Raw genomic sequence first — 27209 nt, 5'->3', positions numbered from 1 at the left:
AACTGCAAATAAATAAATACCCTTCTTCGTAGTTCCTTTACACGCCATGCCGCGCAATGCGCACACGTCATCCGGCTGAACTGTCTCGTGGCAAACCGCGAGCGGTGGCGAGATTCCGAGTCGAATTCGATCAGGATGGTGTCGATTACAATGAAGTTTTTGAATAGGTTATTCTGCCTGCTTTTGGCGTTCGCCGGCGCGAACGCCGGCGGCCCGACCCTCGTCTTGCTCGACAATCTCGCGATCAAGGAGAGCCACTCCATGTTCTTCAAAACGTTGCAAGGTAATTTCCTGTGATAACATTCTCACCCTTCTGTTTACACTGATCATCAGTGATATCGCTGATACTTCGATCGCTCCGAGCGATTTTTTTTGACAACATTTCCCGAAATTTTCCAAATATGTCAATAATATCAATCGTAATATCAATAATATCAATTTAAATACAAAACTCCAGCTGTGTCTGTAAACATTATCAGTCAATAAGAAGAAATGTTTTGATGTACTTCAGTCTCTCCTGTCAAGTAGATTGTTCGCTACTTTTAAGATACTTAAAAATGTATGTTTTATGTCTCTTTGGTGAATTTTAAAATCATGTTGCAGATAGTGGCTACGCGTTGACCTACAAGCTGGCTGATGACGCAAATTTGCAACTTTCCAAATACGGTGAATACTTGTACGAACATCTGATAATATTCGCACCAACGGTCGAAGAGTTCGGCGGTGCTCTGAGCGTGGAAGCGATAACGGAATTTATAGACGGAGGTGGGAACGTTCTGGTCGCTGGCTCCTCACAATCCGGTGATGCTCTGCACGAATTAGCGTCCGAATGCGGCTTGGAAATAGACGAAGAGGGCTCCGCCGTTATCGATCACATGAATTACGACGTTTCCGACAGCGGTCAGCACACCACTATAGTAGCGGATTCGGTGAATCTGATAGACGCTCCGGTTATTATCGGAAGCAAGGATGTTCCTCCGTTACTGTATCAAGGAACCGGGCTGATTGCTGACGCGGACAATCCTTTAATTTTACGCTTACTGTCAGCGTCCAGTTCGGCTTACACTTACAATCCTGACCACCCGGTCAAAGAATATCCGCACAGCGTTGGCAAAAATACGTTGCTTATAGCAGCCCTTCAGGCCAGAAATAACGCGCGAGTTCTGTTCTCGGGTTCGCTATTTTTCTTCAGCGACGAAGCATTCACCAGTCCAGTTCAAAAAGGACAAGGTATAATAAATAACACAATAAAACATGTTTGTGTTAATTCTTCAAAGTGTTTTTTTGTAACACATTTGTTTAAAATTTAATCGATTGCAGGTGGTCAGAAGTATGAGAAATCCGGCAACCAAGTTGTGGCCAAGGCAATGGCGCAGTGGGTGTTCAAGGAAAACGGCGTGATACGCGTGTCGTCCGTTCACCATCACCGAGTCGGCGAGACAGAACCGCCTGCCGCGTACACAATCATGGACGACGTGGTCTACTCGATCGAGGTCGAGCGGCTGTTGGACGGCAAGTGGATACCCTACGAGACGAATGATTTGCAGTTGGAGTTTGTGCGTATCGATCCGTTTGTACGCATGACCATGAAGCCGGTAGGAAACGGCCGTTACGAAGGCAGATTCAAGATCCCCGACGTATACGGTGTATATCAGTTTAAAGTGGATTATACGCGCATCGGATTGACGCATCTCTACAGCACCACGCAGGTCTCCGTTCGTCCGCTGCAGCACACACAGTACGAACGCTTCATACCGAGCGCATTCCCGTACTACGTGAGCGCGTTCTCCATGATGGGTGGCGTGTTCCTGTTCTCGCTTGTATTCTTGCATTACAAGGAGGACGCAAAGGTTAAATCCGAATGATGTGCACGAACAGTGTCGTTCTTCATTTCTCTTTTTTTTCCTTCGCGGATCATATTATCGAAATAAAAGTGCATAGCGTTGCGTCTCTTTGCTTTGGAAAAACATGCAAATTGAAAAAATCCGCGAAAGTAAGTGTGAATAATACGTAATGCGCACTGAGTCCGCAAGTTTGACATTTGATAGTAATATATTTTCTCCGTACCAGCGCACTCAACTGAATAACTTAATTGAAAGCTGTAAAAAGCAAATAGAAGTTTTTATTTTGTACATGTACGTTACGTATAAGAGAATAAAATAGTATATATTGTAAGTATATTACAAGTTCGTTATAATTGTGGTTTTTCTTGTTGAGAATGATGGTTACTTTTTTTTAAAAATCTTGAGAGAAAGCTCGCGAGTGAACTACCGTATATTCTTGTACTGTAAACTTGGATAAGGTCGCGCTACAAAAATGCTTTATTCTCTTTTCTCTATTCCTCCTTAAATGTAGACAAAGATAAGAATTTTAGTAAAATTATTTTTATGTATTCGTTGTTTTGTGATTTCTAAGAAATTTCTTTCAATTTTGCAAAATTTTATTTACGAATATAATTGTTTATTAATATATTTGCACACAGTTCATTAAATATATAATAAAATTGTTGTGTGATTCGATATCTTTCATAAACATGTCAAAAATGTCAATTAAATAAATAATTCAGTAATATTTTGTATCATGTTGTTTTCCTAAATAAACTTTTACATGCAATAAATTTATTGATTTAGTATCCAAGTCAGAAAATAACTCTGATACGGGGTATTTAAAGGAAATGATTTTTTTCCCGCAAATACATAGTATAAAAAATCACAGATAAAAGTAGATAGATTCTTAATAATCTAAACATGAAAAAAGACAAAATACAGTTTTGAGTACAAAAAAATTGTTTAATCAATATAATCAATACAATAAACGTTTTGAGCCCATGTTCGGATTCTCGTCAATAAAAAAAATAGACAATAAAGATTATGAAACTATAAAAAATCTGTATTCGATCAAACTGCATATTAGCGAAAATAACCTATTTTCACAGAAAATATGAAGATCTTTGGTTGTGCTCAAATATTTTTATACAAAAACTTACAGTGTTAAATCACCTACAAGTAATAATAACACGGCTAATAAGTGCAGACATTCGGACATTCGATTTCTGATCATGTTTTATTTTCCGCAATAGCGACTGATTTCTTTCAACACAATTTGTGATTTTTTTCTACACAAATCAAGCATCAGATGTAAAATTCAAATAAAAAAATTCGTGTAATGTATCTCTTACTATTAGCCGAATTATTGCTTCTTGCAGATTTACAAAAAGTCATTTATAAGGGCAGTCTTTAGGCTGAGTTACTTAGCATCCTGTACAAAATCTTACAATTTTTTTTCTTTTTTTAACATAAAGATATTTGTACTAATATTGAGCAGGAAAGGCAGACTGAGTATTTCTTTTTCCACTGTCGAAGAAACATGTGGAAAACAATCACAACGCTTAACTTCATCCCGGACGGTAAAAAGGCATAATACATATCAATGTATGCGCGCAATATGTCGCGTCATCATTGATTATGTATTAATATATCACAAATTAATTGATTATGTATTAATATATCACAAATTAATAATCATTGCAAATATATACATATAACTCTTGCAATCGATTCATTGTTTAAATTGCAATCTGTGTTACTTACATTTAAAACAGTCATTGATTGCTCTATTCGTATTGATCCTCGAACAGATATTTTGTGTGTTACTATATACTAAACATAATATATTCATCTTCTATATCCTATATTTTTTTGGCCATGGTAGGCAATGGCAACGAATTTTTGCTTGTAACAAGGATAATACTGTTGGTTTTTCTGCTTATGGGGAAATATTGCGTATTGTTTCTGATACTTATTAGACGTAAATGGCTGAAACTTTTCCTGCTTCAATATATTCGCAAATATCACGGAGGATTCGTCCCTTGTGAGCAGAGGCGACACGCCAGGACCATTTGCGAATTCTTGTGCGGTCAAACTCAAAAATCTTATTTTAGAAAGCGCATTTCCGACAACAGACTTCATCGACTTTTCATTGGTCGGATCGAGAGACTTTCTACGACATTCTGATTTCGCCCATCGCTCCACCGCACGAAATAATTCTATCTCCGAACTGATTTGCAACTCGTTCTGCTCCAAAATCGTGAGAACTGTAGTCAATTGCACATCTTCCCAGCTTGGATCCCTGAATATCGTCACCGTATTCGTGCGTATGACGTACATACACTTGTCCATTATTACGGAATCGTCGAAAAGCCTGGCGAATTCGTATATCCTGCAGGCATTCTCCGGCAAGATTTTGGAATGCACATATTTCATACATTCTTCCACCAGCAACGTCACTATGTATTTTTGAGCGCAGTAACATAATTCAAAAGCCAACTCCAAAGAGTCCAACTCGACTTTGTCTGTGTACATGTACTTCAAAAAGATCTTGAACACCTCAGGCTGTATATCTTTTATTGGTATCAAACTACTTGTCTCAGCCATGACACCAAAGAACATGGCCTCAAATACTGGACTGAACTTTGCCAGATACACTTTGTGACATTTAACAATTTCCTGCTGAGGTTCTTCTCCTAGAACAAACTGGCAATCTGACCACTGTCCAGTCTTCAACAGTACCTCACCATGTCCCAAGAGCTTGTCTATGCTCCAACAGTCAAGAGGAGACTCCATATTGCACACAATGCAGTAACTAGATATTTGTGTATATACACCTCCCACTGTGAAAGAAACAGAGAGTTATTCAAGTGAACTTGGAAATATGTGGAAAACATAAGGCAGATCAATTTTTTAGATTTTAAATGACGCTTCTAATTGAAAAAAAAAAAAATGCTTCAATGAAAAACTTTGTTTTATGGCTATTGCACACAACATCAACGCTCGCCACGCGGTCGAAAAATTGGTTAAAGAAAATAACGCAGTGGTCATACATTAACGACTCGTTTCTTTGAAAATAAATAGCATATGCTCTCGAAAAAAAAACGAGATGATTGATCGCGTTATTTCCTAATTATTAACTTGAGAGACGTGCGGCAAACATTGCCAAGCGTCGCGTTCTGTGTGCAGGAGCCATTACTGTCGCGCGAGTCAGAAACGTTCTCGGTCAATTGGAATTTCAATTTGTTGTAATAAATTTTATAAATAAAGTAAGCAAATAATCATTGACTCGCATCATTAAAAAAATTACATCCGTACACGCATTATCCGAGACAACGCACGTGGTCGCGTGTGTGCAAATAAGATACTCACCTATTTTCAAATAGAGTACAGGCCGTTATGTGTAAATAGCAACGCGCAAGAAATTCCTACGCTCTGGAGAAGCAAAAGCACGTTTTTCTAAGGAAACAAAAAAACTTTCTCGAAATTTCGAAGATGCTCCGAAACTTTCGGACACTCCTACTTGCTTCTGCTCCTACAAGAATTACGCTGGTACTGCAGCTGATGAATGAAACAAGTTTTGGTTGGGCAACAATCCCCACCACGAGCGTAGTAGTAGTCGACCGAGCTGGCCGGCTCCACAATGTCCCATTCAATTGTCCGAATTGACAAATGTGATTGGTTGCGAGCATCAAGTTGATTACTATTTCTCAATCGCGAAAAGCTAGCGTTTTTCATTCGCTGCAGCACGAATTGGCTCGTGTAGTTCACGTGCGCAAAATGTGGACATCGTAGCGCTCTGGGGCGAAAAAGGATGAGAAACGCGCGTCCACGGAGGTCGCTCTCAGGCTTCTCTCTGCGCGTACTCCGTTGTCCGGTTTTAACCATAGACGTATAATATATAGANTGCGCGTTTGGCTGAAAAGATGTCTTCAACGTTGAGAGAGACAACATACTTTGAATAGTAACTCTTTCTCTGTCTATCACTTACCTCACTACTTTGCTAGACTAAGATGAGGCTACTATTCAACACCAGCTGTCTCTCTCTCAACGTTGAAGACATTTTCTTAACATGGCAAAGGTAGGGAACGCGCAGTCTATATATTATACGTCTATGGTTTTAACAAAACCGTGAGTCGCGCTGACGTGCCTACGTACTCGTGTGTCCGTGTGTCCCCCCCCTTCGGAGTTAGTGGTGGTCGCTAGTGATTGGTAGTGATGTGGAACTTTGCAATAGTGAAAATATGATGAAAATAATCCGAATTGCACACGTGTTTTCGCTCCTCGCAATAATTCTATGCACGATAACGCAATGCCTGGCCGCACTGTCCGACAAACAATTATGTTATGACCCCGATTGCTCGAGTAAGTGAAGCCCTACACTATGCCACTAAACTCTCCATATAACACGTTTTTTCCATTTGTCATTCCCAATCGCATATGCGTTACAAATTTTGTTGCTTGTTTTGTTATTCAGAACCCATTTCAATGGCCAGGACTATACTCTCTTACAGACCGATTGATCCCGAGTTGATGGCGTTTGGCCTTAATGTAGATGTTAAAGTTTTTAGTAAGGGGGCTGGAAAGAGAACGGATTTGTGGGGTGTCGAGGTATGTTTTACACGCTATATATCTGTATTGAGCATTTATTAAACATACTGTATTTCTACCGATAATATTTTTACATTTGTATGCATTTTAAATGTTTACTTGTACACATACATGTCGTGTACAGATTGATGTTTTTTTTTTAAATATTATAACAAGATATTTTCTCTATGTGTATATGAATCTCTGAATTTTTTTAATCATAGATAAGCGGTAAACGTGGATTTGTACCAAAAACATTTTTAAAAGAATACAAAGTCTTGCAACATAAATTGTCATACGAAGTGCCTGTTTATAAGTTTACTGGCGAGGTAAACAAAGTACAAACCACCACACTTGATTCAATAGAAAAACCACATCCTCCATTGAAAGATGAGGCGCTAAACAATAAAGAGACATCATCGATCAAATCCGTAGACGAAAATGGCGATCAGGAATCAAAGGCGATCAATCCGGACAGCACATTATCTCCCTACGAAGTAATAGATGGTACTACAGTTTATATGGACGTGCCATCTGTATCGTCCAGTTCTGTATCCGATGTTGCACAGCCTAACAGATTAGCGAATGAACAAGATGCTGTTTTAGAATCAGTTACTGATACTAAAACAGATACTAGTCACAATGAACCATTGTCTAACAAGAATTCATTTGTCAATGATAAAGAATTTCAAGCAGACGCAGAAGATGCTAGTATTGAAGTAATTAAAACAACGAATACTGCTGAAGAGGACAGTAGTGAAGTACACTTAGAAAGTTCAGAAGCAATAGAAGATGCAATTTTGAGTACAGAAAGTAAAGATGATATTTTAACACTTAATGGGAACAGCAAGTCTGTAGAAGATGAACCGTCTGAGATTGCGGAACAGGAAGAAAAATCGGATAACAATGCTGAGGAAAGTATAGCGGAAGATAAGAAAGAAGAAGTTACAGAAGACAGTGCGAAAAATGAAGGTATATTTGCGTCACTGACCAACACGTTCAAAATGTTGTCTAGTTCCGATACAACTGCGGAAGATACTCAAAGCAGCGATAGCAGTTTACCTGCCACTGAAGTTACCACAGAGAACAATTCACCAAAGGAAGTAGCAAAAGATAAAAGTGAAGATGTAACTGACACAATTCCAACTGTTCAAGAGGTAGATACAAATCTTGATTCAGATTTTACAAACAAAGAGAAAGTAGAGATAGAGCAAGAAGTCAAACACGAGAATGTAGATAAAGAAGCATCTTCAGTTCCATCGGAAACTACTGAATCTTCAAGCAATGTGCCTTCTGATAATTTTTTACATGTAGATGCTGATAAGCACTCTAACGAACCGGCTTTGATTTCAAATGATACTTCAACTTTTGCGAAAACCGATAATAGTCACGTGAATATTCAAGTACAGGAAGTAAATGAGAAACAAATTACAGGTAGTATTGTAGAAGAATCGATCGTTTCAGATACTCGAGAAACTGTAACGGAAGAAAGTGGCACTGATCAGAAGAGTAATGACATTGACCAGAAGCTACCACAAAATATTGATAAAGTTCCAGAAATTAACAAATTTTCGTCTCTTGAGGAAACCACGGAAAGTAACAAAATTGAGTCACTTCCTGAGAGTCACACCGTTGAGGAGAATACAGAGATTGCGGACGAGACATTGAGTCATAGCGCCGCGAATAGCCAGCCAAACGAAAACGTAATTGTACATACCAATGTAAATAAAAACGATAATTTAATTACCGAATCTATCTCTGACAATGTTCCTAAACAACCGAACGAGTTCTCCGACGGCACGAAGTTCAGCAGTGTGGAGCGATCCGTAGATTCTAGTCACGAGAGTGTGATCTCGGAGAAAACAACGACTTTCAATCAGGATCCTCAGAATCAAAATTTATTCAACATTGAAGGAGACTCGGAACGTACAGACAGTAAGTTAAATTAACGAAACGATTAATGATATGGAAAAACTTTAAATTAAATGATATCAAGTGTAGCATATAGGTATGTCTAAATTTAGACGCTTTGTATGTTTAGTTGAGAGTCAAATAGTCAGCTCTGTGAAAAATGAAGAAACCTTGCTTCATGATGATCACAGAGAGGAGAAGGTTGCGTATAAAGACGAAGATGATGCTGAGAGATTAGAATCAAAATCTGTATCTGTAGATCAAGGTGTGAACTGTTGCTGTCTAAATGTATAATGCTGCTTTTCTTAAACATGTACAATGACAATAGTTTTGCTCAATTTCAGATGAAGCTTGTTTGCTCGATGACAAGTGTACAACTGAAAGTATAGCAACCGAGTTGCCAGAACAAGTAAGTCTCACAGAATTATATTTTCGTGATAATCATATTCCAACTGATTTACTTAATGTACATGATAATCTACAGCACGTGGAAGAATCTAAGGTTGAAGAAGATGACTTCGGAGTGAACGTAACAAACTTGGATTACAATTATTGGAAAACATTGATATATCTGTGCGTAACAGCTTTCACAACACTCGTCTTTACTCTCGGATATTATTACATTGAGGTACATAATATGATATTCTACTTTTACATAACAAGATCGTAAAATGATCGCTCTGATTACACATGATATACTGTAACGTTTCGTGACGAACACTGTGATAGTCAAAAACACAATTAAGTAAATTAAGTCAAGATGATTGCACACAAGTAAACTTTGTTGACAAATTTTTTTTCTTTTAAAAATTCCGTCGAGCAGAATACAAGGAGAGACGGGCAACTCATAGCGAGAATCAACGAACTCGAGAAAAAACTTTTGGTCTCGACAAAAGAGTGCGAGGTACTTAGCGAAAATCTGAAGACCACCGAGAAGAAGGTGAGCAAATTAATTCCGAACCATTTTTTTTTTTTTTTGTTATTTAAATTGGAATATATACGTCATTGTGCTAAAATATAAATATTTCAGTTGAATTGGCTCACAGATGATTCACTCGGTTCTAACGAGATGGTTGCGTCGCTGAAAGCTGAATTAGAAGCGTCACAGGTATATGTGCAGCTATTGTTTGTTTATATACGCGTACAAGTTATAAAAATATTATATTCTCCTACATGCGAATCTTTCTCTCTTGTAGATCATGAGGACAGAGTTGGAAGAACAAGTGGCCATGTTGGAGAAGGATTTGGAAAATGCAACAGAAGCTGGATTGGAACTTGAGAAGATGTTAAGCGCAGTTATATCGTCGAACAATGAAGTCAGTCCATTGGCTAAGTCGATCGAAGATTTGCAAGCACGATTAGATGCTCAACAAACTGCAAACGAATCCCTATCAAACGCGTTGAATCTTAAAGCTCAAGAGGTAAAAGTTCAATTTGCTCACTTTATTTGCGCACGTAAAATATTTATACGTAGATAAGTTTCTTTTTTATTTTGATTTCAAGAAAATACTTTTCGTCCTTTTATTTACAATTTTTAGTTTTTCTCATTTATTTGCTTTTAATGGTTAACAGATAAATTTTTACGTAAACAACTGGGGATAAATAAAAGAGATGTATATTTTGTTGCAGATCGAAAGCCTATCTACGGAGCTCGCTTCTTTTAAGAGAAAGTGTAACGCACTTGAGATAAAACTTTCAGAAACGCAGAATAAACTGGCGACTCAGAGTGAACTCATGAATAACATAGAAGAAACACTAACGGATAAAATACACGATTTAGAGGAGCAAGTTAATGGAGTAAGTTTGGAGTGTTCTCTTTCTCTTTAGAAAAAAATCACTTGTTGCAAAAGTTGTGTGTATAACTTCGGAGAAAGACATATGAATCTAGAAAATATTTGTTTTCAGCTAAGTATTGAAAAATCGTCGTTGTACAAGGAGTTGAAAGCGAAAGAAATAGAAATGAAAGAACTGACGGAAATGATCAGTCAAATCAAGTCAAACAACTTGGATTTGGAAAAGTTGTACGACGTGTCTCGCGTTAAGACCGAGGCGGCGTTGCTGCGCGACGAAAGGGACGAATTAAAAATGCGATTAAACGACGTCGAGGGCGCTCATCAATTATTAGAAGGTATTTTTTTTTTTTTTTTTGAAAATAACAACCAGCTTAAATTTTGTCTGTCATAATGAAGACTCTTGATGAGAAATTAAATTTTGTCGCACTAAAGATATATATTTCTATATTGCAGAACACATGCAGCTTGTTAAGGAGGAGATAGTTGCGCTAAGCGATCAATGTAAAATGGCTGAGAATCAGTGTAAAATAGCTGAGAAAGACAAAAAAGATGCGGAAACACGGCTCGAAGTGTTAACGAAGTTCTTCCAAGAGAAAGAAAATGAGCGCCAGAAGTGAGGATTAATTTTTTAATTAAAAAAACTGCGTTGCGCCCTCAACTGAGTGATTTAACACATTGCAAATAATTCTTCTAGGGAAGAGGCTATCTGGTTAGAGAAACAAGGAGAAGTTGTCTCGACAGTCGAAAGAATACACACGATGCAAAATGAGATACAAGGTTATAAGTAAGTACAAAATTTGTCAGAGTAGAATTGTGTGGCTTAGAAATGGGAATCAAATAAGTATGTCAAAAAAAAGGACCAAGTGGGATCCAAACGTTAATACGTACTTCGATTTGTTTACTTTAACAGTTTTTTAAGAAAGTTTTTATTTTAGACAACAAATAGAAATGTTAAAACGAGAAATCGTCGATCAGGAAAGAGAATACAAGAATCAAATATCTGCCTTGGATAAGAAAGCGCATGAACAATGGGTATGTGTGTTTGTATGCTAGTGTTCGAATTGTATATGTTAGTTTGTGAAAATTCTTACGTGAAATCTTTTTTCTTCATAAGATTGCTGCCCGGCAGAACGAGCGCCGTTTGGTAGAATCGAAAGCCGAAGCTGGTCAGTTACGTAATCGCCTCACACTGGTAGAAAAGAATTTAAACGATTCCGATGCCGAGGCGAAGTTGCATCGTAAGTATTTTCGTAAAAAATCTCATCATGTGTTTACGTATTTGATAAGAAATTCAGTAAAGAGAAATTTCTAGCACAATACCTAGTTTGAGTCAAACTGTATAATTAGAAACACGTGTATTCGTTACTTTTCGTAAAAAAAATGTACGTATAATTCGTAAAAATCTTATGAAGATCACAATGTACAGTAATGTTGCAATCAGTAGAATAGCGAGAGTAAGGTAGTAGTTTCTTAGAGAGAGTAGTTCAAATTTTTACTAATATTATCCTCTCAGACAATTAGCGCGTCAGAAATGTTCGGGTTCATCTGCAAACTGGTGGATAACGCGAGTTATTGCCACTATAATTTCGAGACTTTCTAGTTTTTTGAATTAATTTCCGAACACAGGCCTGGAAGCGAATGGAGACACAACGACCTCGCCGTCGTTGTTTATCGGAGCGGAAACGTCCGGTTCTCCCGTAATGTTTAGCGGTTCCTCGACTGTTCCACCGCCCCCGCCACCTTACTATCTACCTTGTTTCACGCCATACATGCCGCCTCTGCCACCAGTCCCGCCCGGTTTACCACCTTACGACATCAGTCAACGTCCTCCACCTCTGGGCGGCCGATTATCATCACCCCCGCCGCCGTTGCCACCATTGCATCCCCCTCCCGCTTCCGGCGACAGGTACGAGAACGCCGGTTCTCCGCCGCTGCTGATGTCTCCGCCGCATTTACTTCCTCCGTTCGGCCGTCACAGATCACCGCCGCCTCCTCCTTCCTTTGGCGGTGACCACATCCCACCTCCTCCTCCACCCGGCTCTATATTACCTCCTCCACCACCCCTCGGAACGACGCATCCATGGGGGGAAAAATCACTGCCGCTCCCGCGCAATTCTGGTTTCCATCCTCATCAACGAGAGCAGCGTGCACGCAATCACAAAGGTTTGTAAAAGAAAAACAATCACGTGATTGAGAGTAACACGTGTCACTACATGTTCTTTTACTTGGATGTCGCACACATTGTTATAAATATCTAACTTTCCGCTTCCGTCTGTTCAAAGAACTAATCTGTTTTTGTTGTTATTACTGTCTGTCTGTTTTTGTTTTTTGTGCATGCAAGGACGCAAACGTTTCTCTAAAGTGAGACAATTTTGGAATACTATGGAAGGAAATAATCCCAAATAGATGCGAATAGATTATATATATCTGCATATATATATATATATACATATATATATATATACGTATATGTGTGTGTATATATATAATTTCGGTAAAAACTACTTATTTCTCTCTCTTCTGTCTCTTTTTCTATAATTTGTAATGTGTTAATATATTTCTCGCTCGCGCGTATATACTTTACGTCTCTTTCTTTTTCTCTCTCTCTCTCTCTCTCTCTTTCATAATAATTCTAAAAACTAATTAAAGGTATGTAATTTACTTATATAATAAAAATACCTTATTTACAGGTTCGTTACATTCTTCAGGAGAATCATTAGACAAGGCACATCACGGGAAAGTTTAAGTTTTGTACCATGCTATTCATATTTCATACTTGTACAAAGGCCAAATCTATCACTGTAACAGTGACGGACTCATTGTATAAGAATTTCAAGTAAATATGAATATCTGATGCTGCAATGTTTTTACGTTAAGCGTCACCTGTCGAACCGTCTTTAACATCAGTGCGGCCTGTAGCTTTATATTTCTTAGTTTTCCTTATAACACAGATATTTTCGTAATTCTGTAACAAAACATCTGTAAAATATGCCAGAAATTCCGCTCTTCGCTGTAACTGAGTTTCCGGCATATTTTACACTTTCGAGTATGATGATGATATTAACTATCTAGGCAAAAAACTGAAGTATTAGTATAAAGCTATAGAACGCAAGAATTGTGTCATTTCTTGCTTCTGACATTTATAAAAACCATTATAATGGCTGTTCGACGGGTAGCTCGATCTTTTTGTGTCAATGTCAAATTGATTCAGTAGACAAAAAAAAAAAAAAAAAAAATCACGTCTGTCAGCGCGCGTTCTTACGTCTGTGATTATTATATATGATAAAATGCAAAGTATTGTTTCAATTTCATATTATTTTCACACTGTTTAGGGAAAGCAACTTATCGTTAATTATATATCGTGTAAAATAGTATAACGTGACGACTCTTTTGTATTATTCTGAGAAATGGAGTATATTATGTATAATATATATACATATATATATATTATATATATATATGTGATGAATTATTTGTAAAAACTTCGTACTGTAAAAAATATTTATACGTTTTAATTGAATTGTGTGCAACAAAAAAAAAGGGAAAGAAAACTTGAAAGGCACACAATACACACTTGTAGGTAAAATTATACATACATTTTTCTGATAATAACATGCGCATACTCTAAACATCAGATGCTCGAGTATATACTAGCGGATAAAGGAATATTGTAATACAATTCTTATAACCCATTGTAGAGAATCAAAAATACAACTGTTATATGGTTTTAAAAATTGAAATAAATTGTAATTTATTATGATTTGGTGTGTATTTCATCCGAAATTTTATCGTTAGACAAAAACAATTTATAGTTTTCAAACATGAAACTATTTGCTTTATATAAATTTTACTTATTTATTATTATAGAAAGATTTCTTTTTTACAATTTATATTCAGCAACATGCGCGACGCGTTATATATATGTATATATAATATAATATGTATATATAATATGTATATATATATATATATATATAACATATATACATATATTATATATATACATATAAATTGTATTTAAACAGTACTTACAATATTCACAATTGAAGGAAACAGGAATGCACAGAATATCTCTCATTTAGTCTATGTTACATGTGTCGTAGCCTTGTAAAAATCCTTTTTTTTTTGCAACTCTATCACAAATAACGGATATGGATGATGAAGTAATGATATATATGAACAATTATTTTTGTGTGTAGTTATGACAAGAACACTATAAAAAATATGAAGAAAAATATCAGAACCCCGAATATTTTGATCATCAGCCATCTATTGCCCGTCACAGATTGAAAGTATTTTAATATCTCGGTGTGTGCCGCTACCACATTCATTTCGGTTTCCTCTATGTTGCTGTCTATTCTGTGAAGCAATCATAAGAAATTCAATATTTATGCGTAAATAATATTTATATGTAGAAGATAATGTTTTAAAGTAACTTTACCTTTCAACCATTTCTTCTTGCTCTTTAACCATATGCGCCAATTGTTGGAAAATGCCACCTAATTCAACTATAGTGGATTCTATATTCTGCATTGTTTCAGTTCTTGATTGAACGTACGCATCCTTGAAAATACAAACATGCATATGTATGATGTAAAGATCGACTTGAATGGTTGACATTGTTATAACAATGGATCTTCTTCAATAATGCTTTTTTGTTTCCACTTACTGTGTCATCTTGTATAGCTTGTTGCATAGTTGTTAACTGATGGTTCATTATTGGTTCCATCACTGAATTACTAGAAGCTTCTTCTTGCAGTAACAAAGAACCTTGTCGACCCGAAACAACACTTGGGGGAAGCATGGTGGACAGAGACCCTTGAGTAAATTGCTGTCTTCTGCTCTGTTCTTCCCTCATATTCTGTATAAATTTGTACATTAACATAAAACTGTATCTATTTTTCTATAAATTTTCACAATTATTACATACACTTTCTTTTTCTCATTAACATTAATCAACTGTGCAAATCCATTAGCAGCAAAATATAAAATGCCAACAAATATGTATACACATATGTATGCACATGTGTGGCTTCTAATTCTTTTAATTTACATACATAAATACAATACAAACCTCAGAACGAACTTCCAAAACACTTTTAAAGTGATTAGACATGTTTGCCAGTTTTGATTGTAACGTCATCACAATCGAGGAGGAATGCGAAGCAATGTGACGACTCTGAGAAGAACCGAAAAATTCTCTTTGGCTCTTCCCGAGATCTTGCAACTTTCCAATTTGATTGTTCAAACTCTTCAGATCCGTTTTTATAATAGTCGTAAGCTCGTCGATTTCCGTCTGTCTGTCATTGAATATGGACTTTTTCTTGGCCACTGAAACATAAAATTAATATTACACACAACGTAACATATTTCGCATTTTTTCGACCGGATTCGCACACACACTGAATCCTTACATAAAGCGAGTTTATCCAGTTTGGTATACGTGCTGGCGATATTTTTGCTAATATTCTTGGCGATCATCATAAAATTCGAATAACTCTGCACTTGGTGCCTGCGAAGCGGATTCTTCTGGTTCACCATGGTGGTTTGCGTGGTGATGGCTCGGCTCTGCATCGAGCGGATCGCGTTGACGAATTCGTTGGTTCTGTCGCGAGACGTCATGGTCATCGTTGTTGCGGATCGTTCGTTTGACAGGTCGACGTTTTCCTCGCTCAACAATCTGCCCGCCGCGTTGTCGTCATCGTGACGATACAACGAACCATATGATCTCGCGCCTGCAAAATCGCGTTCTACCTCGCTCCCACCGACGTGACGTCTGCGTGCTGACATCGCAGCATCCTCCTTTCAGATTTTACCACGTGCGCGTATATCACGAGAATCCCGACCTAGACGCGGTTCGAAATCGCATCAGCGAGATTTTGACGAGCGCGTCTGCTATAGCATAATTTCTCGACACCCAACACCAATCGGGAACACCAAGCGGGATATGTCACGATTCAGCAGACGTGTAAAAGTGCCAAGTGTCAGTTTTGCTTTTTTTTTTTATCAAAAAGAGAACGGCTACGAGCGCATCTTGTGGGTTTCCGTTCGCGAGCGCCGCGATCGGTATTCCGCGCGCTTACTTACGAACCAACTCGGTGAATAAAAAAGCTTACTTTATCGATTGATTCGGTTCTTTTCCGCGTTATGTGCGCGCGCATCGATTCGATAAGTTTCGATAATTTTCGAGACTTTTGTTGTTTCGCAGAGCGGCATTGCACTTTTCCGGATTTTCTTTTTTTTTTTTTTTTTTTCGCAAAACCGCATCGATTGACGTAATTTACGCCCAACGCCGATGAGATGTGGTTGAAGGTAAACTAAATTATATAAATAATTAACAAAAATACACTATTCAATCAGTGTTTTTTTATTGAGTATTCGTGGAGGTAACGTCGCGACGGTAATAAAACCCGTATGGCCGGGTAACGAGTGAATGTGAGCGGCTGTGAGGAGTTTCTCTTCTTGTTTCTCCCCCTTTTCATTTTTTGTCTCTACATCGTCGTTCGTGTGCTAAAATTAATTAAAACAATCATATCAATCTTGCAGATTTTGAACAACACATCCCTATGTGTACAAAAAATACCAAGTCTTCAACAAACAACAAATTGTACATACTTTGTACTTGAGACTTTCCAAATCTAGTACCGACAAAAATCTGTACTGAACATTAACTTCTCTTTGTAAACATTCATACGTGCTCAAGTCTGTAAATCCCTCGTAAGTCAGTGTCGAACAGGTGCGCTGAACCTGCTCGATACAAGGAGAAAAGGAACAGAGTTTTCCACCTGTTAAAAATCGAACGAGGCATTGTTTACACACATTTATTAAGCTACAAAGAGAGAAGATATTAATGTTTAAAATTAACGCTCGATAAGTAGAATGAATTCTCACCCGTGTTTTTTAAGGCAACAACAGCGTGCTTTATGGCGAACCACGGATGTGGAAGATCTAAGAAGACGGCGTCAACTGTGTGCTTCAAGTTCTCGCCAAATCCTTCCGTGTAAACGTCCCGTTTTTGCACGGTGACAAAATCGCTCAGGCCGTGTCTCTCGAATTCCGCGCTAACTTGGGACACGCGTTGCTCGTGAAAATCAAAAGTGTACAAGTATCCGTGCGGACGTATCGTTCGAATCAGCGAGTGGGACAGGGAGCCGCTGCCGGTACCTAAATTGCGAGAACAACTTTGTGAAAACACAATAGGATTGTCATTGTTTCGATGGATTTACCTGTTTCGATAATTATACTTCCAGGTCTGAGATCCATGAGATACGTTATGAGACTGATATCCGGACTGTAAACAATCTGGGTTCTGTGCGGTAACGTCAGCGTCCACAACTCCGGTGTGGGTTGCAACACGTAAGCCCAGCCACGGGTAAGCTTCACTTTCGAGCCGTACTTCTGTCCGACAAGTGAAATGACTTTCAACGCGCCGTACACGGTTTGAAACACATTGTTTACAATCTCTCCTTTCTTGTTTGAAACTTTTGCTTTCACTTCCAAGGAATGCATGCTCTTGGGATTCAAGTACAGAATAACCACATCTCCTTCTTCTATAACTTCCTTGGTTTTGTTGAAACTCATCTTTTTCTCAGAAAATTGTTGTTGATGTTTAAATCCCAAAGATCAGGTTAGGTGGTTTACCCTTTAAACAAACTATCCCTTCACCCACGTGACACGTTGTTTGCGCTGGACAACTGACGTTGGGTCATCGATCGATGTTCCAACGAGAAGTCGGTCCGACGATCGCGAGAAGGGAGAGAAGAGAATTGACCGATCGCAGTGATCAATTGGCCGAATTGTTTGAAATTCGATTGGTCAACTATCTTTCTTTGTTGGAAATCCTGATCTTCGAGCACCGTGAATACAGGGTTTAAGGAAAGGTTCAAGCGAAGTGTTTCAAGGGCAGTTGCTGCGCATGTCAAGCGTCACTCGTCACTGTTCGGGGCGCTGCCCATTTTTTTTACCTTAATGCTAGCGTTCTTAACCTTATCATCAGGAAACAACGCGAGAGAGCGCAGCGCAAATATGGGTAAGTTGATCCCAATTTGAAATGAATGTTGTTTCTTACTTCGCACGATTTCGCGCGTTAAATGTAAATCGACGTGATTGTTCGTTGTGCGACAAAGATCGGTATTCGGTGAAAACCCCCAAGCGAACGGGTGTCAATGACAACAAGGAGATTCCACGATCCATACGGTTGTAAACACAAAAGTCAAAAGCGACGTTCAACTTGTATAAAAAAGAGCCGATCCTTGATCGATAATTGACGATCCCGATTGCGCACCCGATGCAATTGACTCGTGTTGCGAGAGAAGAGTGACTCAAAAGACGAGAATTTATTCAGCTTTAACAGTTATATCGAGCCCGTAATTACGGGAGTCGAGACAATAATAAAACGTCACGCGCTAATTATTTCCGTCGACGCGAACGACACGCTACCGAGTTTGTGAATGAAAAAGAAGATCGTATATACGTGCGCGTATATGTGCGTGCTTGTTGTTAATGAAAAAACGAGATTGTGTGCGCGTGTTTATACTTGGAAGTGTTGCGTTATCTGACGAGTCTTCGGATAAACGCGATTAGTCATCAGTTAGCGGATTATGACACTGCGAGTTAGTCACTGATAATTCGTTTTCGGCGATTGTGCACGATCGCATCGCGCTCGTTTTGTTTTTCATATTTTTGTTCGATCGTCCGTCGTCTTCGTACGATTGTTATAAGATGGTAAGAGTAAGCGAAATACGTTCCGCCAACGAAGGTTTACTGATGCGTAGCAGATGCGCGAATGGCAGTTTGGATAGTATAGATAGATATTCCGAACATAGTTTCTACGGGATTGATACGAGGGAACGTAGCTGCAGTAAGTGCAAACAAATAACTTAAGATTAAATCATGTAACTACAGTTACATTTTTTGCACTAAAAAAAAAAACAAAGTCGAAACGATACAACTTGTTGCTATTAATGTTATCTGACTTCTTATTACCTATCTCTATATAAATTACGCAACTCAAACTAACTGCAAAAAATATTAACTTTTTCTATTTTAAGACTTGTTGAAGATCAGATGTTTATCAAGTTTTTCCGATTTAAACTGAACTATTGAAACTGTTTTGCTAATTATGTTTTTTTGTATATTTAATTTTTGATTATAAGTACGCAATAAAATGTATTTTTTATGAAAAAATATGATAAATATACTGAATAAATTTTCTCTTTATCAGGGAACATGTGTAACGATTGTATGGCCAGAGTGCCATACGCAACTCTCATAGCAACAATCATGTGTTGCTTGGGAGTTGGCATTTTTTGTGGAACAATGTACAGAGGAGCAACATTGTGTGCTCTTATGATGGACCAGGTACGTCAGTTCAGTAAAATATATTTTTGAAAATGGTTTGAGGATTATGCAATTTTTTAAATAATAAAATTGATTAGGTGTTCCACTTACATCTCGGATGGTTGGAAGCTGTGCAACTTGTGTTCGCATCAATTGGTGCTTGTATGGCAGCTTTGGGATTTATGATTCTTTGTGTTGGTTGCCTCGCAACCGGTGCCACAAGACACAAAGTCTATCGAGCTTGGAGATCCAGAGTAGGTGGACGTATCTCCTGTGCTGTTGTAAGTAATAAAACTTTTGTTTTCATTATCATAAGTCTATTTGATAACTAAAATTATTCTGTCTCTTAATTGAAATATTGTTATTTTTTCAGTTTATGACTATCATCTACATTCTGCAAATAGCTTGGCTTCTGATATTTGCATTTTTAGTTATCACAACACTGATATTCACAATATTCTGGGGTTTGTGCAACAACCCGCGTGTTCAGTCTCTCGACGAGTGCATTGATTTCACTCAGTTCGGTGAGTTCTCAATAATTTGAATCAAAACCTTTGATAAGTTAAAGTTTTTTAGGAACTGATAAAGTACATCTGCATTTTCTCTCTTTGGTTGCGTGAAAACTGAAAATCACTTTATGCCATTTCAGGTTTCTTGTTTCCAAACAACACGCGAGTGCAAGATATGCAGGTATGCGGAGCTCAGGAGGTCAAGCTCTTTTGCAAGGACTTTGTCGAAAAGGCCGAGGTGATGTTTATCTTGGCAACCGCGGCTGCCATGCTGGTCATTCTGAGTTTGATACACTACCTGATGTGCTTGTCTGCCAATTACGCGCACATACGGGATCACGAGAAGTTCCAGGATCTGCAGGAGTTGCAGTATATACAGGTCGCGGCCGATCCGGACTCACCCCAGCCGGGGATGGGCACTTTGGGCTCCTCCCGCGGCAAAGACAGATTCTAGGATACGGCCCGCGAGATCTTCACTCTGAATCCTTTGTAAGGAGCCTACTTACCAGGAATATGTAGGAAATCCTTATGCTCGATTGGAAATTTCTTCCGAGTACAATAGACTCTTGATACAAGTTAGTCTACTGTGCGCAATAAGTGAAACATGGAAGGTGATCGAACTAGTGCAGGTAAAAATATGTGTGAGTAGGAGGAGTAACTTATTCGGTGGATCTATATTCTGTAACTTGTAACGTACGAGTTACGAATCTTTGTCTTCAGACAAAATGTTTTGCAACGTACGTACATTAACGATCACGAATTTATCGTTACAAGTTACAAGTATAAGGAAGCTGGACTAACTTACATCGAGGGTTTATTTTCCTCTCTTCTCTGTGTACCTTGAACTCGGTATTCTGCTAGTTTACCGATATGAGGATCTTGCGGGAACCAACTCTATGCCGTCCATTTTATCTGCGACTGTCATGCGTAAGCATTTACTTTATTTTATATATAAAGGAGATTTATTACGGTGTACCATTTCATTTGTCGCGCAACAAATAGAACATACCAATTGGCTGCCGGTCGGATATGGTCTTTTTTGTGGTAACATTTGTTGTATATGTTTCGCGTACCTGCATATGTAATGTATAACTCTCCAGCCTATCTGTGTCAATAAAGACATTGTAGTTGTTTGCGGCCATATGATTGAAAGACTGTATCTCGTAGAAACTAAGTATCAATTAGAATACGGATAATATATATAAATTCCCTTTCACTATTTATCGGCCATCCGAAGACGATGGCTTTATAAAATCGAAATCTTAGTTTTTATTATGTAAACAAATCTAACAACTACGCGACGAAAGTTCTCTGTTTGTGTATTTGTCGGCAACCAATCGGTACGTTTCGTACGTCGTATAAATGAAATGGTAATTTTAGAGTAGAACATATATATATTATATATATATATATATATATATGAAGTGACCCGTGTCTCTGCTATAATCCGAGACTGATAATCAAAAGATCATGAATCCGATTGAGGGTCGTTCCTTTTCTATCAGGCAGTGTCGAAGTTACAACTTTATGTGTTAAAGACGTTTACGCCACTGCCTATACGCTGGCAACTCCACTGCTGTTACTTCACCACGGAATTTTTCCCTAAGAATAAAAATGTGTTCAGGCGCTTCTGTGGTTCGTACTATTCGCTTTAAAAGTTGTAGACGTCTTTAACGCGCTCGTGAAGATTTTAAAAGCTCGCTTTTCGAGCTTGGACTTGAATATTTAAGATTGTCCACATATCTCGCGTCTGTTTCTTCGTTCGTTTCTTATTTGAGTTGACATTTTGATTATCGAGCAAGAATTAGCACACTGTCTGTTCCCAGATACAATAATTTTCTGTTATTTTTCACTTTTACATGTCGGCTCATACGTAAGATTTTTTTTTTTTCACAGTGATTTAAATCCGTAAATTTGCAAACTTTTTTTGTGATCTCGGACGTATGTAAGTTATGTTTAGATGACATTTTGTAAACTCTTGCGCACATAGCTACAAATACGTGAAATCCTGACGTGTACGTGGTTTAAACGCACACAGAATGCAGCGCACAAAGAATTTTTTGTTTTTTTTAATTTTGTTTTTTATTTTGTTTTTCCGATATTACCGCCTAACGAGATTCAACAACGATTTAAAATCGTCACCGGTCTAATAGTTTTCGGTATTAGGTACTAATTGTTCTTGAACTTGTACGTGTACGTACAAACGGTATTCTAAATGTCTTCAGTACTGAGATTTTTTTACAAGGTATTTTTTATACATATACATATATGTTTACATACCGAACAAAGCATATGTATATTTTCGTTACATTCCGAATATTTAGAGTATGTTGGAAAAATGTGTGGGAGCTAAAATCGCGAACGTTAACAAAAAGAATAATTATTACTAACATTGTTTATATAACATTGTAATTAGGAGAGTAATTCATATTTGTTCTAAACGTTGTTGTTGCGAATTAAAGTTGCGTTGAATAATTTTTTTCCAACATATTCGATATATTTATGTCACTTGTGCAATTATACATAGGAAGCTCAGTTTTTTATAATTAAATAAGAAATTTGTCCTGAAAATTAAGTGTGACAAAACAAAAAAAAAAAAACGTAAAAATGTGCACGCGGAAGAATATATATCTCTAGATTGATAGATTCTGATAAGAAATCAAAATCTCTCTGCTACCTGTGCATGTGTATATCGACTCTTGTTGTGAAAAAAGCACAAACACAAATAAAAAAAATTTATATTTTTCCGAATAAAAGAATTTCTATTAAATGTATAAAAAGAAAAGATTGAATTCTTCTATGCACGTTAGTTGTGCCAAAAATTGAAAGAAGAAAAGACTTTGGCTCTGAACAATCGCGAGTTCTTCGAGAACTTCTTGTTTATATGTTATTACTTGCTCAAATCTTTATACAATTAAATTTTCGTGAAATGTGCAGGCAATAATTCTCGTGTTTTTTTTGTGAATAATTTGTTTTTTTGTTTTTTTTTAAATCTACGATATGTAATTGTAGATTTATATAAATTAAGTATTATACACACCTGATAAGTACATATCAAATGACAAATTTTGTGACAATTTTGTGACATTTGGACTTATATATATATTATTAATTATTACAAGTACGAATGGTTGTGTACAATATCAATATATATATATATAGAGAGAAAATAGAACATTATATATAATATCGAGGAAAAAAAAAACAAAGAAAGTCGATTTACTGTTCTCGTTCGGAAACAACTTTACGATGTATATTCTATTATAGCACTGAATAAAAAAATATTTCCCGCTTATAAAAAAGTTACGTTTACATGCGTGTATATTTTAAAATCTCGATATACTCTTTTGTGTGTTACAATATTTGTTTTATGCACTTTATACGTATTAGCTAAGATAGCGATAGTTAATAGATAAATTATGTACAGTTTAATTGTTAAATTACACATTTTTTTTTGTTTTTGTACAATTCTTCGTTCTTTACACGACGCTCAGTCCTCGTCAAACTGGAGATCCAGCTCCAGATCGAGGGCATTGACCTCTTGGAGGGTATTGATAAATGTATATCGTGAAAAAATCATGTACAACTTTCGAAACCAGACGTACTGGGACTTGTGCGCGGCCATAGCACTCTGCAAGAAAGACAATCACAGAGAGAAAGAGAGAAGAAAGTCAAACGGAGATATAAGACTTATCGTGAAATGATATATCCTCTTAGAACGCTTTGACTTACTTTGATTGTTTGTTTCTGCTCATATGTCACGAGATACCAGTACGAGGCTGAGAGCAAACTGATAGGCAAATCTAGGAACTGAACATACTTCCTGATTATATTAACGGACTCTAGGATATATAATTTACAATCTGAAACATGACAAATTGAAATATATCGCGACAGCTTCTACGCGCTACGTGTTGGCGCATAAATTGACCAGACCGAGAGACTCACAAGGAGGTACTTTCTTCTCTATACACAGTGCGGCGACCGCAAAGTACAGAGAGACGTGATTCTTGTGTCCGCTCACTCCGTACTTGTCGAACGTCACGACGGCATTGATTTTATACATCTCTATGTATTGCAATACACTCTCCGCCACAGTATCTGTTGGCCATTGCACGCTTTGGTCATCTGGTAACTCGCTACTCCTGTGCATTCATTGATTGGACTATATCACTCGGGAGATTAATACCTCTATTTTCGTTACATCCTCTCTGCATATTTAGTACCAAATGAAAAATTTATATAGTCCAATTCTTGTTTTTTTTTTTTTTTTTAAAAAGAGAAATTGAACAATTACATTTAGCATTAAATATGCAAGTAGAATAGAGAGATTTTTATACCTTCAGACATGTAAGCGATCTAAGTGAGAGTGTTATCAAGAGTACTTTGCGCAACACTCACATGATAATAGTTACATTAGCCTCTGGAATGCCCAGCACCTTTGTACATGCCCATAGCTCGTCTATTCGCTTTCTGTCCCCACCTGCAAACACACTGGTAAACATCAATAGACACAGCGTTCGCGTGAGTTATCCTGGAGCCTGCCTGGTTTTATACTCTCCGGATCGTTGCTCGCGATCTCGAACAGTAAAACACAGGTCGCCAGTGACATGTACCCATGGACAAGCAGAGCAGGTAGACCTCGCTGGTCTTGGCGCGCGCCAGCCAGTACACCAACGGCCCGAAGAACATCACCTCGTCGTCCGGATGAGCGATGACCAGAAGCAATCGTCCAGGCGGACCTGGTAGCTGCCAAGCGGCATGGCTCACCCGTTTCAAGACCGCGTAGAGGAAGACGCAGACGCAGAGATACGCCACCAGGGCGATCAGCAACTGCCACGAGATCTCCCTGATGTAGTACCACCACCAGCAGATCGCCTCGTTGATCTGCAGACCGAGGTAACGCCACGCGTAATCCAGGTCGAGTAACATCATCCTTTGGAAGATCCGCGTGGAAAAACACGCGCGTTCGTCGACACGAACTCTCGTCACGGATTAGCCATGTCGCGCCGCGGGTTTTATCGTGCGAGAACGCGCGCTCCCGCCATCGTCGCGATGCAATCGTCGCGTTTTGAGGTTACGTCCGCTCCAATCGGGTTAGGTTAGGGTGGATGATCGGACCAGTCGCCATTCTGCTCGCAAAGATGCACGGCGGAACGAAAAGAAAAAAAAAAGACCGAAAGAAAGAAATTTGTGGAAAGAAAAAGAGATACGAAATGAGAGATTAGGGAGAGGTACGCGAAAATAAGAAATATGATAAACAGCAGTTGTTATTGTTTATTAATCTCTAGACATGTGTGACATAATGAGAGACAAAAATAATTTTTTTTTTTTAATTTAATTCGAGAATTTGAAATTTGTATATGTAAAATCTACACTAAAAAATATACTTCACACATCTAACGTTGGCTCCTATTTATTGTATTATTATTATTATTATTATTTTTTTAATACTGAAAGTTCGTTTATTTGTGTAATTATCAAAAATAATTTTCTTGTCATATTTTATCTTAACTCTTTTATAATTTTGCGCGTTAACGTGATGATATATGGATTAGATTTGCACGTTGTCGCGCGCGTTTTACAAGTTAAACAAGTTTTAAATAAATTGTATAAAAATTTTATAAACTTCACATACGTAAGTGAACACAGCAGATAGAAATAAGAAAAGCTTTGAATATCGATACACATTGATATCTCGATGCATAATATATCGATGCGTATATATCGAAATGCAACCGCGTGTGCTTATCGATTTATTGAAGTTCCTTGGAATTTGGATCACAGATTCTGTACGGTTTGTAAATTGCGTTACAACGATGTGTTTCTTTAGTCAATTTTTCGCTCAATATAAACAATTGCGCTTGTTTTAAGAATTTTCGCGCGTATCTAGAAGAGACTTTAGTGAGTGTATGCATAATGTAGTATCTGACGTGTCTACGCCAATGTGTCGAAAATTGTTTTGGCATTGAGCGTTGTGAAATGTCATTCCGGCAAATTGCCACAGGTTATGTCATATGCGCGACGGTCGAATAGTTGAGCATTTCTGAAATGGAGAACAGTAAGAAAGAGGTGGATTTTTATCGGGACACATACGTGAGATATTTAGGTTAGCACAAGCAGAATGTTAATTGCTGTCATTGAAATTTTCTGTCATGTTTTTCTTGTTATGTGTCTTATGTCTCTCTGCAATCTCTAAAACGTAAACATGTTCAAAGCATAACAATACCATAACAACGAGACAATAAAAATTGTGTATTGAACATTAAAACACAGGTTTTACATAAACTGATAAAGTAAATTTGTGTTTTTTAGGTTATGCGAACGAGGTTGGCGAAGCATTCAGAAGCTTAGTACCAAAGACTGTGGTTTGGTTTAGTTACGTACTAGCCAGCGGATATGTTGTCGCAGACACGATGCACAGAGGTGCAAAAGTTTATCGAGTAAGTGACAATAATGAGATTCCAATTGGGTCAATCAATCTTACAAAAATAATTAATTGACGATTAACAAAAACTATGTATTTTATTGTACACAGACGGATACTAGTGCGGAGAAAATCAAAAATGTTTTATTGTCCACATCGGACACCCTGATATGGCAGTCATTTGCATCTGTGATAGTTCCTGGTTTCACCATAAATAGAATATGCGCGGCAGTTCTATTCGCACAGAAGAAAAGTACAAATGTGGCTTTGAAAAAGCCTTGGATCGCAACGCTTATCGGTTTGGTGTCCATTCCCTTGATAATACATCCCATAGACCACGCTGTGGAAGATGTGATGGATGTTACATACAGGAAATGGACGGGATACCATCCGAACGCGCCTTTATGTGGAGTAAAACATGAGTAATTGAAGCACATAGCTTATTAAAATTATAGTACGCAATTACAACCTGAGAGAGGTCACATGTATTTAAATCATTTACTAATTAACGAATTTAAAAAAGGTTTTCTTATATTTATAATGGAATATATAATATAAAGAGACCCTGTGCGCGAGCGTAATTAAATTTATATATAACGTAATGGAAAAATATAATTATATTTTTTCATGACGAACTATGTGTATAAAAAAACAATAATGGTTAAATTTGTCCGAAAGTGCTACTGAAATTATTAACTACTATAAATGTAAATTAACGCAAATGTAATTAAATTCCTGCTTACTATCCGAGATAAGTAAAATACGAAGTAAGTAATATGGAAAGATATTTATTAAGATATAAATATGAGGAAAG

At 37.5% G+C, this 27209-nt stretch overlaps 8 protein-coding genes across 10 annotated transcripts; 4 read left to right on the top strand and 4 right to left on the bottom strand.

The window, feature by feature from the left end:
* Nucleotides 1-76: 76 nt before the first annotated feature.
* LOC109852530 (dolichyl-diphosphooligosaccharide--protein glycosyltransferase 48 kDa subunit) lies at nucleotides 77-2180 on the top strand. The gene is made up of 3 exons (XM_020423757.1): nucleotides 77-283; nucleotides 604-1230; nucleotides 1321-2180. Exons 1-3 carry the CDS (start codon nucleotides 136-138, stop codon nucleotides 1863-1865), a joined length of 1320 nt encoding a protein of 439 aa, XP_020279346.1. The 5' UTR covers nucleotides 77-135; the 3' UTR covers nucleotides 1866-2180.
* A 106-nt stretch (nucleotides 2181-2286) lies between these two features.
* Nucleotides 2287-5393, bottom strand: LOC109852531 (BTB/POZ domain-containing protein 6-A-like). Its single transcript, XM_020423758.1, has 2 exons — nucleotides 5199-5393; nucleotides 2287-4669 (listed from the first exon to the last, which is right to left on the bottom strand). The coding sequence occupies exon 2, from the start codon at nucleotides 4620-4622 to the stop codon at nucleotides 3675-3677; it is 948 nt and encodes a 315-aa protein (XP_020279347.1). The 5' UTR covers nucleotides 4623-4669; nucleotides 5199-5393; the 3' UTR covers nucleotides 2287-3674.
* A 569-nt stretch (nucleotides 5394-5962) lies between these two features.
* LOC109852519 (transport and Golgi organization protein 1) lies at nucleotides 5963-13356 on the top strand. 2 transcript variants are annotated; one of them, XM_020423734.1, is made up of 17 exons: nucleotides 5963-6191; nucleotides 6304-6437; nucleotides 6641-8351; nucleotides 8458-8592; nucleotides 8672-8736; nucleotides 8812-8955; nucleotides 9151-9267; nucleotides 9358-9435; nucleotides 9524-9748; nucleotides 9957-10124; nucleotides 10233-10455; nucleotides 10574-10733; nucleotides 10815-10904; nucleotides 11056-11152; nucleotides 11235-11358; nucleotides 11747-12283; nucleotides 12811-13356. In XM_020423734.1, exons 1-17 carry the CDS (start codon nucleotides 6071-6073, stop codon nucleotides 12864-12866), a joined length of 4185 nt encoding a protein of 1394 aa, XP_020279323.1. In that variant the 5' UTR covers nucleotides 5963-6070; the 3' UTR covers nucleotides 12867-13356. The 2 variants fall into 2 exon arrangements, with proteins under 2 accessions (XP_020279323.1, XP_020279324.1); XM_020423735.1 differs by lacking the exons at nucleotides 11747-12283; nucleotides 12811-13356 and adding an exon at nucleotides 12462-12557.
* A 730-nt stretch (nucleotides 13357-14086) lies between these two features.
* LOC109852490 (syntaxin-5) lies at nucleotides 14087-16128 on the bottom strand. The gene is made up of 5 exons (XM_020423687.1): nucleotides 15535-16128; nucleotides 15195-15451; nucleotides 14790-14981; nucleotides 14562-14683; nucleotides 14087-14479 (listed from the first exon to the last, which is right to left on the bottom strand). The coding sequence occupies exons 1-5, from the start codon at nucleotides 15908-15910 to the stop codon at nucleotides 14320-14322; spliced, it is 1107 nt and encodes a 368-aa protein (XP_020279276.1). The 5' UTR covers nucleotides 15911-16128; the 3' UTR covers nucleotides 14087-14319.
* Nucleotides 16129-16447: 319 nt separating this feature from the next.
* On the bottom strand, nucleotides 16448-17721 carry LOC109852491 (tRNA (adenine(58)-N(1))-methyltransferase catalytic subunit TRMT61A). Its single transcript, XM_020423688.1, has 4 exons — nucleotides 17347-17721; nucleotides 17012-17284; nucleotides 16736-16905; nucleotides 16448-16630 (listed from the first exon to the last, which is right to left on the bottom strand). The coding sequence occupies exons 1-4, from the start codon at nucleotides 17699-17701 to the stop codon at nucleotides 16469-16471; spliced, it is 960 nt and encodes a 319-aa protein (XP_020279277.1). The 5' UTR covers nucleotides 17702-17721; the 3' UTR covers nucleotides 16448-16468.
* A 349-nt stretch (nucleotides 17722-18070) lies between these two features.
* LOC109852492 (neuronal membrane glycoprotein M6-a) lies at nucleotides 18071-22941 on the top strand. Of its 2 annotated transcripts, none has more exons than XM_020423690.1 (5): nucleotides 18071-18149; nucleotides 19344-19480; nucleotides 19558-19740; nucleotides 19833-19983; nucleotides 20109-22941. In XM_020423690.1, the coding sequence occupies exons 1-5, from the start codon at nucleotides 18089-18091 to the stop codon at nucleotides 20420-20422; spliced, it is 846 nt and encodes a 281-aa protein (XP_020279279.1). In that variant the 5' UTR covers nucleotides 18071-18088; the 3' UTR covers nucleotides 20423-22941. The 2 variants fall into 2 exon arrangements, with proteins under 2 accessions (XP_020279279.1, XP_020279278.1); XM_020423689.1 differs by lacking the exon at nucleotides 18071-18149 and adding an exon at nucleotides 18167-18980.
* On the bottom strand, nucleotides 22933-25120 carry LOC109852494 (N-acetylglucosaminyl-phosphatidylinositol de-N-acetylase). The gene is made up of 5 exons (XM_020423691.1): nucleotides 24585-25120; nucleotides 24370-24451; nucleotides 23917-24113; nucleotides 23701-23831; nucleotides 22933-23599 (listed from the first exon to the last, which is right to left on the bottom strand). Exons 1-5 carry the CDS (start codon nucleotides 24901-24903, stop codon nucleotides 23459-23461), a joined length of 870 nt encoding a protein of 289 aa, XP_020279280.1. The 5' UTR covers nucleotides 24904-25120; the 3' UTR covers nucleotides 22933-23458.
* A 637-nt stretch (nucleotides 25121-25757) lies between these two features.
* Nucleotides 25758-26985, top strand: LOC109852513 (mitochondrial fission process protein 1). Its single transcript, XM_020423727.1, has 3 exons — nucleotides 25758-26077; nucleotides 26284-26411; nucleotides 26507-26985. The coding sequence occupies exons 1-3, from the start codon at nucleotides 26020-26022 to the stop codon at nucleotides 26819-26821; spliced, it is 501 nt and encodes a 166-aa protein (XP_020279316.1). The 5' UTR covers nucleotides 25758-26019; the 3' UTR covers nucleotides 26822-26985.
* The last annotated feature ends 224 nt before the right edge of the window (nucleotides 26986-27209 follow it).

Source organism: Pseudomyrmex gracilis, unplaced genomic scaffold (genome assembly GCF_002006095.1).
Source record: "Pseudomyrmex gracilis isolate BER0280 unplaced genomic scaffold, ASM200609v1 scaffold_30, whole genome shotgun sequence".
In the NCBI taxonomy this organism is placed as follows: Eukaryota; Metazoa; Arthropoda; class Insecta; order Hymenoptera; family Formicidae; genus Pseudomyrmex; species Pseudomyrmex gracilis.
The sequence above is the reverse complement of the archived record's forward strand: the minus strand, read 5'-3'. Positions and strand labels throughout refer to the sequence as shown.

Excerpts from the sequence above, each read along its gene's own strand:
- LOC109852513 (XM_020423727.1), top strand. The coding sequence starts at position 26,020 with ATGGAGAACAGTAAGAAAGAGGTGGATTTTTATCGGGACACATACGTG. Across the intron at positions 26,078-26,283 it reads CACATACGTGAGATATTTAG|GTTATGCGAACGAGGTTGGC; the intron begins GTTAGCACAAGC and ends TGTGTTTTTTAG. Across the intron at positions 26,412-26,506 it reads GAGGTGCAAAAGTTTATCGA|ACGGATACTAGTGCGGAGAA; the intron begins GTAAGTGACAAT and ends TATTGTACACAG.
- LOC109852491 (XM_020423688.1), bottom strand. The coding sequence starts at position 17,701 with ATGAGTTTCAACAAAACCAAGGAAGTTATAGAAGAAGGAGATGTGGTT. Across the intron at positions 16,906-17,011 it reads TGTTGCCTTAAAAAACACGG|GTGGAAAACTCTGTTCCTTT; the intron begins GTGAGAATTCAT and ends GATTTTTAACAG. Across the intron at positions 16,631-16,735 it reads TGGAAAGTCTCAAGTACAAA|CACACGAACGACGATGTAGA; the intron begins GTATGTACAATT and ends AATTAATTTTAG.
- LOC109852530 (XM_020423757.1), top strand. The coding sequence starts at position 136 with ATGGTGTCGATTACAATGAAGTTTTTGAATAGGTTATTCTGCCTGCTT. Across the intron at positions 284-603 it reads GTTCTTCAAAACGTTGCAAG|ATAGTGGCTACGCGTTGACC; the intron begins GTAATTTCCTGT and ends ATCATGTTGCAG. Across the intron at positions 1,231-1,320 it reads TCCAGTTCAAAAAGGACAAG|GTGGTCAGAAGTATGAGAAA; the intron begins GTATAATAAATA and ends AATCGATTGCAG.
- LOC109852494 (XM_020423691.1), bottom strand. The coding sequence starts at position 24,903 with ATGATGTTACTCGACCTGGATTACGCGTGGCGTTACCTCGGTCTGCAG. Across the intron at positions 24,452-24,584 it reads CCTGCTCTGCTTGTCCATGG|GTGGGGACAGAAAGCGAATA; the intron begins GTACATGTCACT and ends GTGTGTTTGCAG. Across the intron at positions 24,114-24,369 it reads GCTAATGTAACTATTATCAT|GAGTAGCGAGTTACCAGATG; the intron begins GTGAGTGTTGCG and ends ATGAATGCACAG.
- LOC109852531 (XM_020423758.1), bottom strand. The coding sequence starts at position 4,622 with ATGGAGTCTCCTCTTGACTGTTGGAGCATAGACAAGCTCTTGGGACAT.
- LOC109852490 (XM_020423687.1), bottom strand. The coding sequence starts at position 15,910 with ATGTCAGCACGCAGACGTCACGTCGGTGGGAGCGAGGTAGAACGCGAT. Across the intron at positions 14,982-15,194 it reads TTTTGGAAGTTCGTTCTGAG|AATATGAGGGAAGAACAGAG; the intron begins GTTTGTATTGTA and ends AAATTTATACAG. Across the intron at positions 14,480-14,561 it reads CAAGAAGAAATGGTTGAAAG|AATAGACAGCAACATAGAGG; the intron begins GTAAAGTTACTT and ends ATTGCTTCACAG.
- LOC109852492 (XM_020423689.1), top strand. The coding sequence starts at position 18,842 with ATGGTAAGAGTAAGCGAAATACGTTCCGCCAACGAAGGTTTACTGATG. Across the intron at positions 18,981-19,343 it reads TACGAGGGAACGTAGCTGCA|GGAACATGTGTAACGATTGT; the intron begins GTAAGTGCAAAC and ends TCTCTTTATCAG. Across the intron at positions 19,741-19,832 it reads GACGTATCTCCTGTGCTGTT|TTTATGACTATCATCTACAT; the intron begins GTAAGTAATAAA and ends TTATTTTTTCAG.
- LOC109852519 (XM_020423734.1), top strand. The coding sequence starts at position 6,071 with ATGATGAAAATAATCCGAATTGCACACGTGTTTTCGCTCCTCGCAATA. Across the intron at positions 6,438-6,640 it reads CGGATTTGTGGGGTGTCGAG|ATAAGCGGTAAACGTGGATT; the intron begins GTATGTTTTACA and ends TTTTAATCATAG. Across the intron at positions 8,352-8,457 it reads AGACTCGGAACGTACAGACA|TTGAGAGTCAAATAGTCAGC; the intron begins GTAAGTTAAATT and ends TTGTATGTTTAG.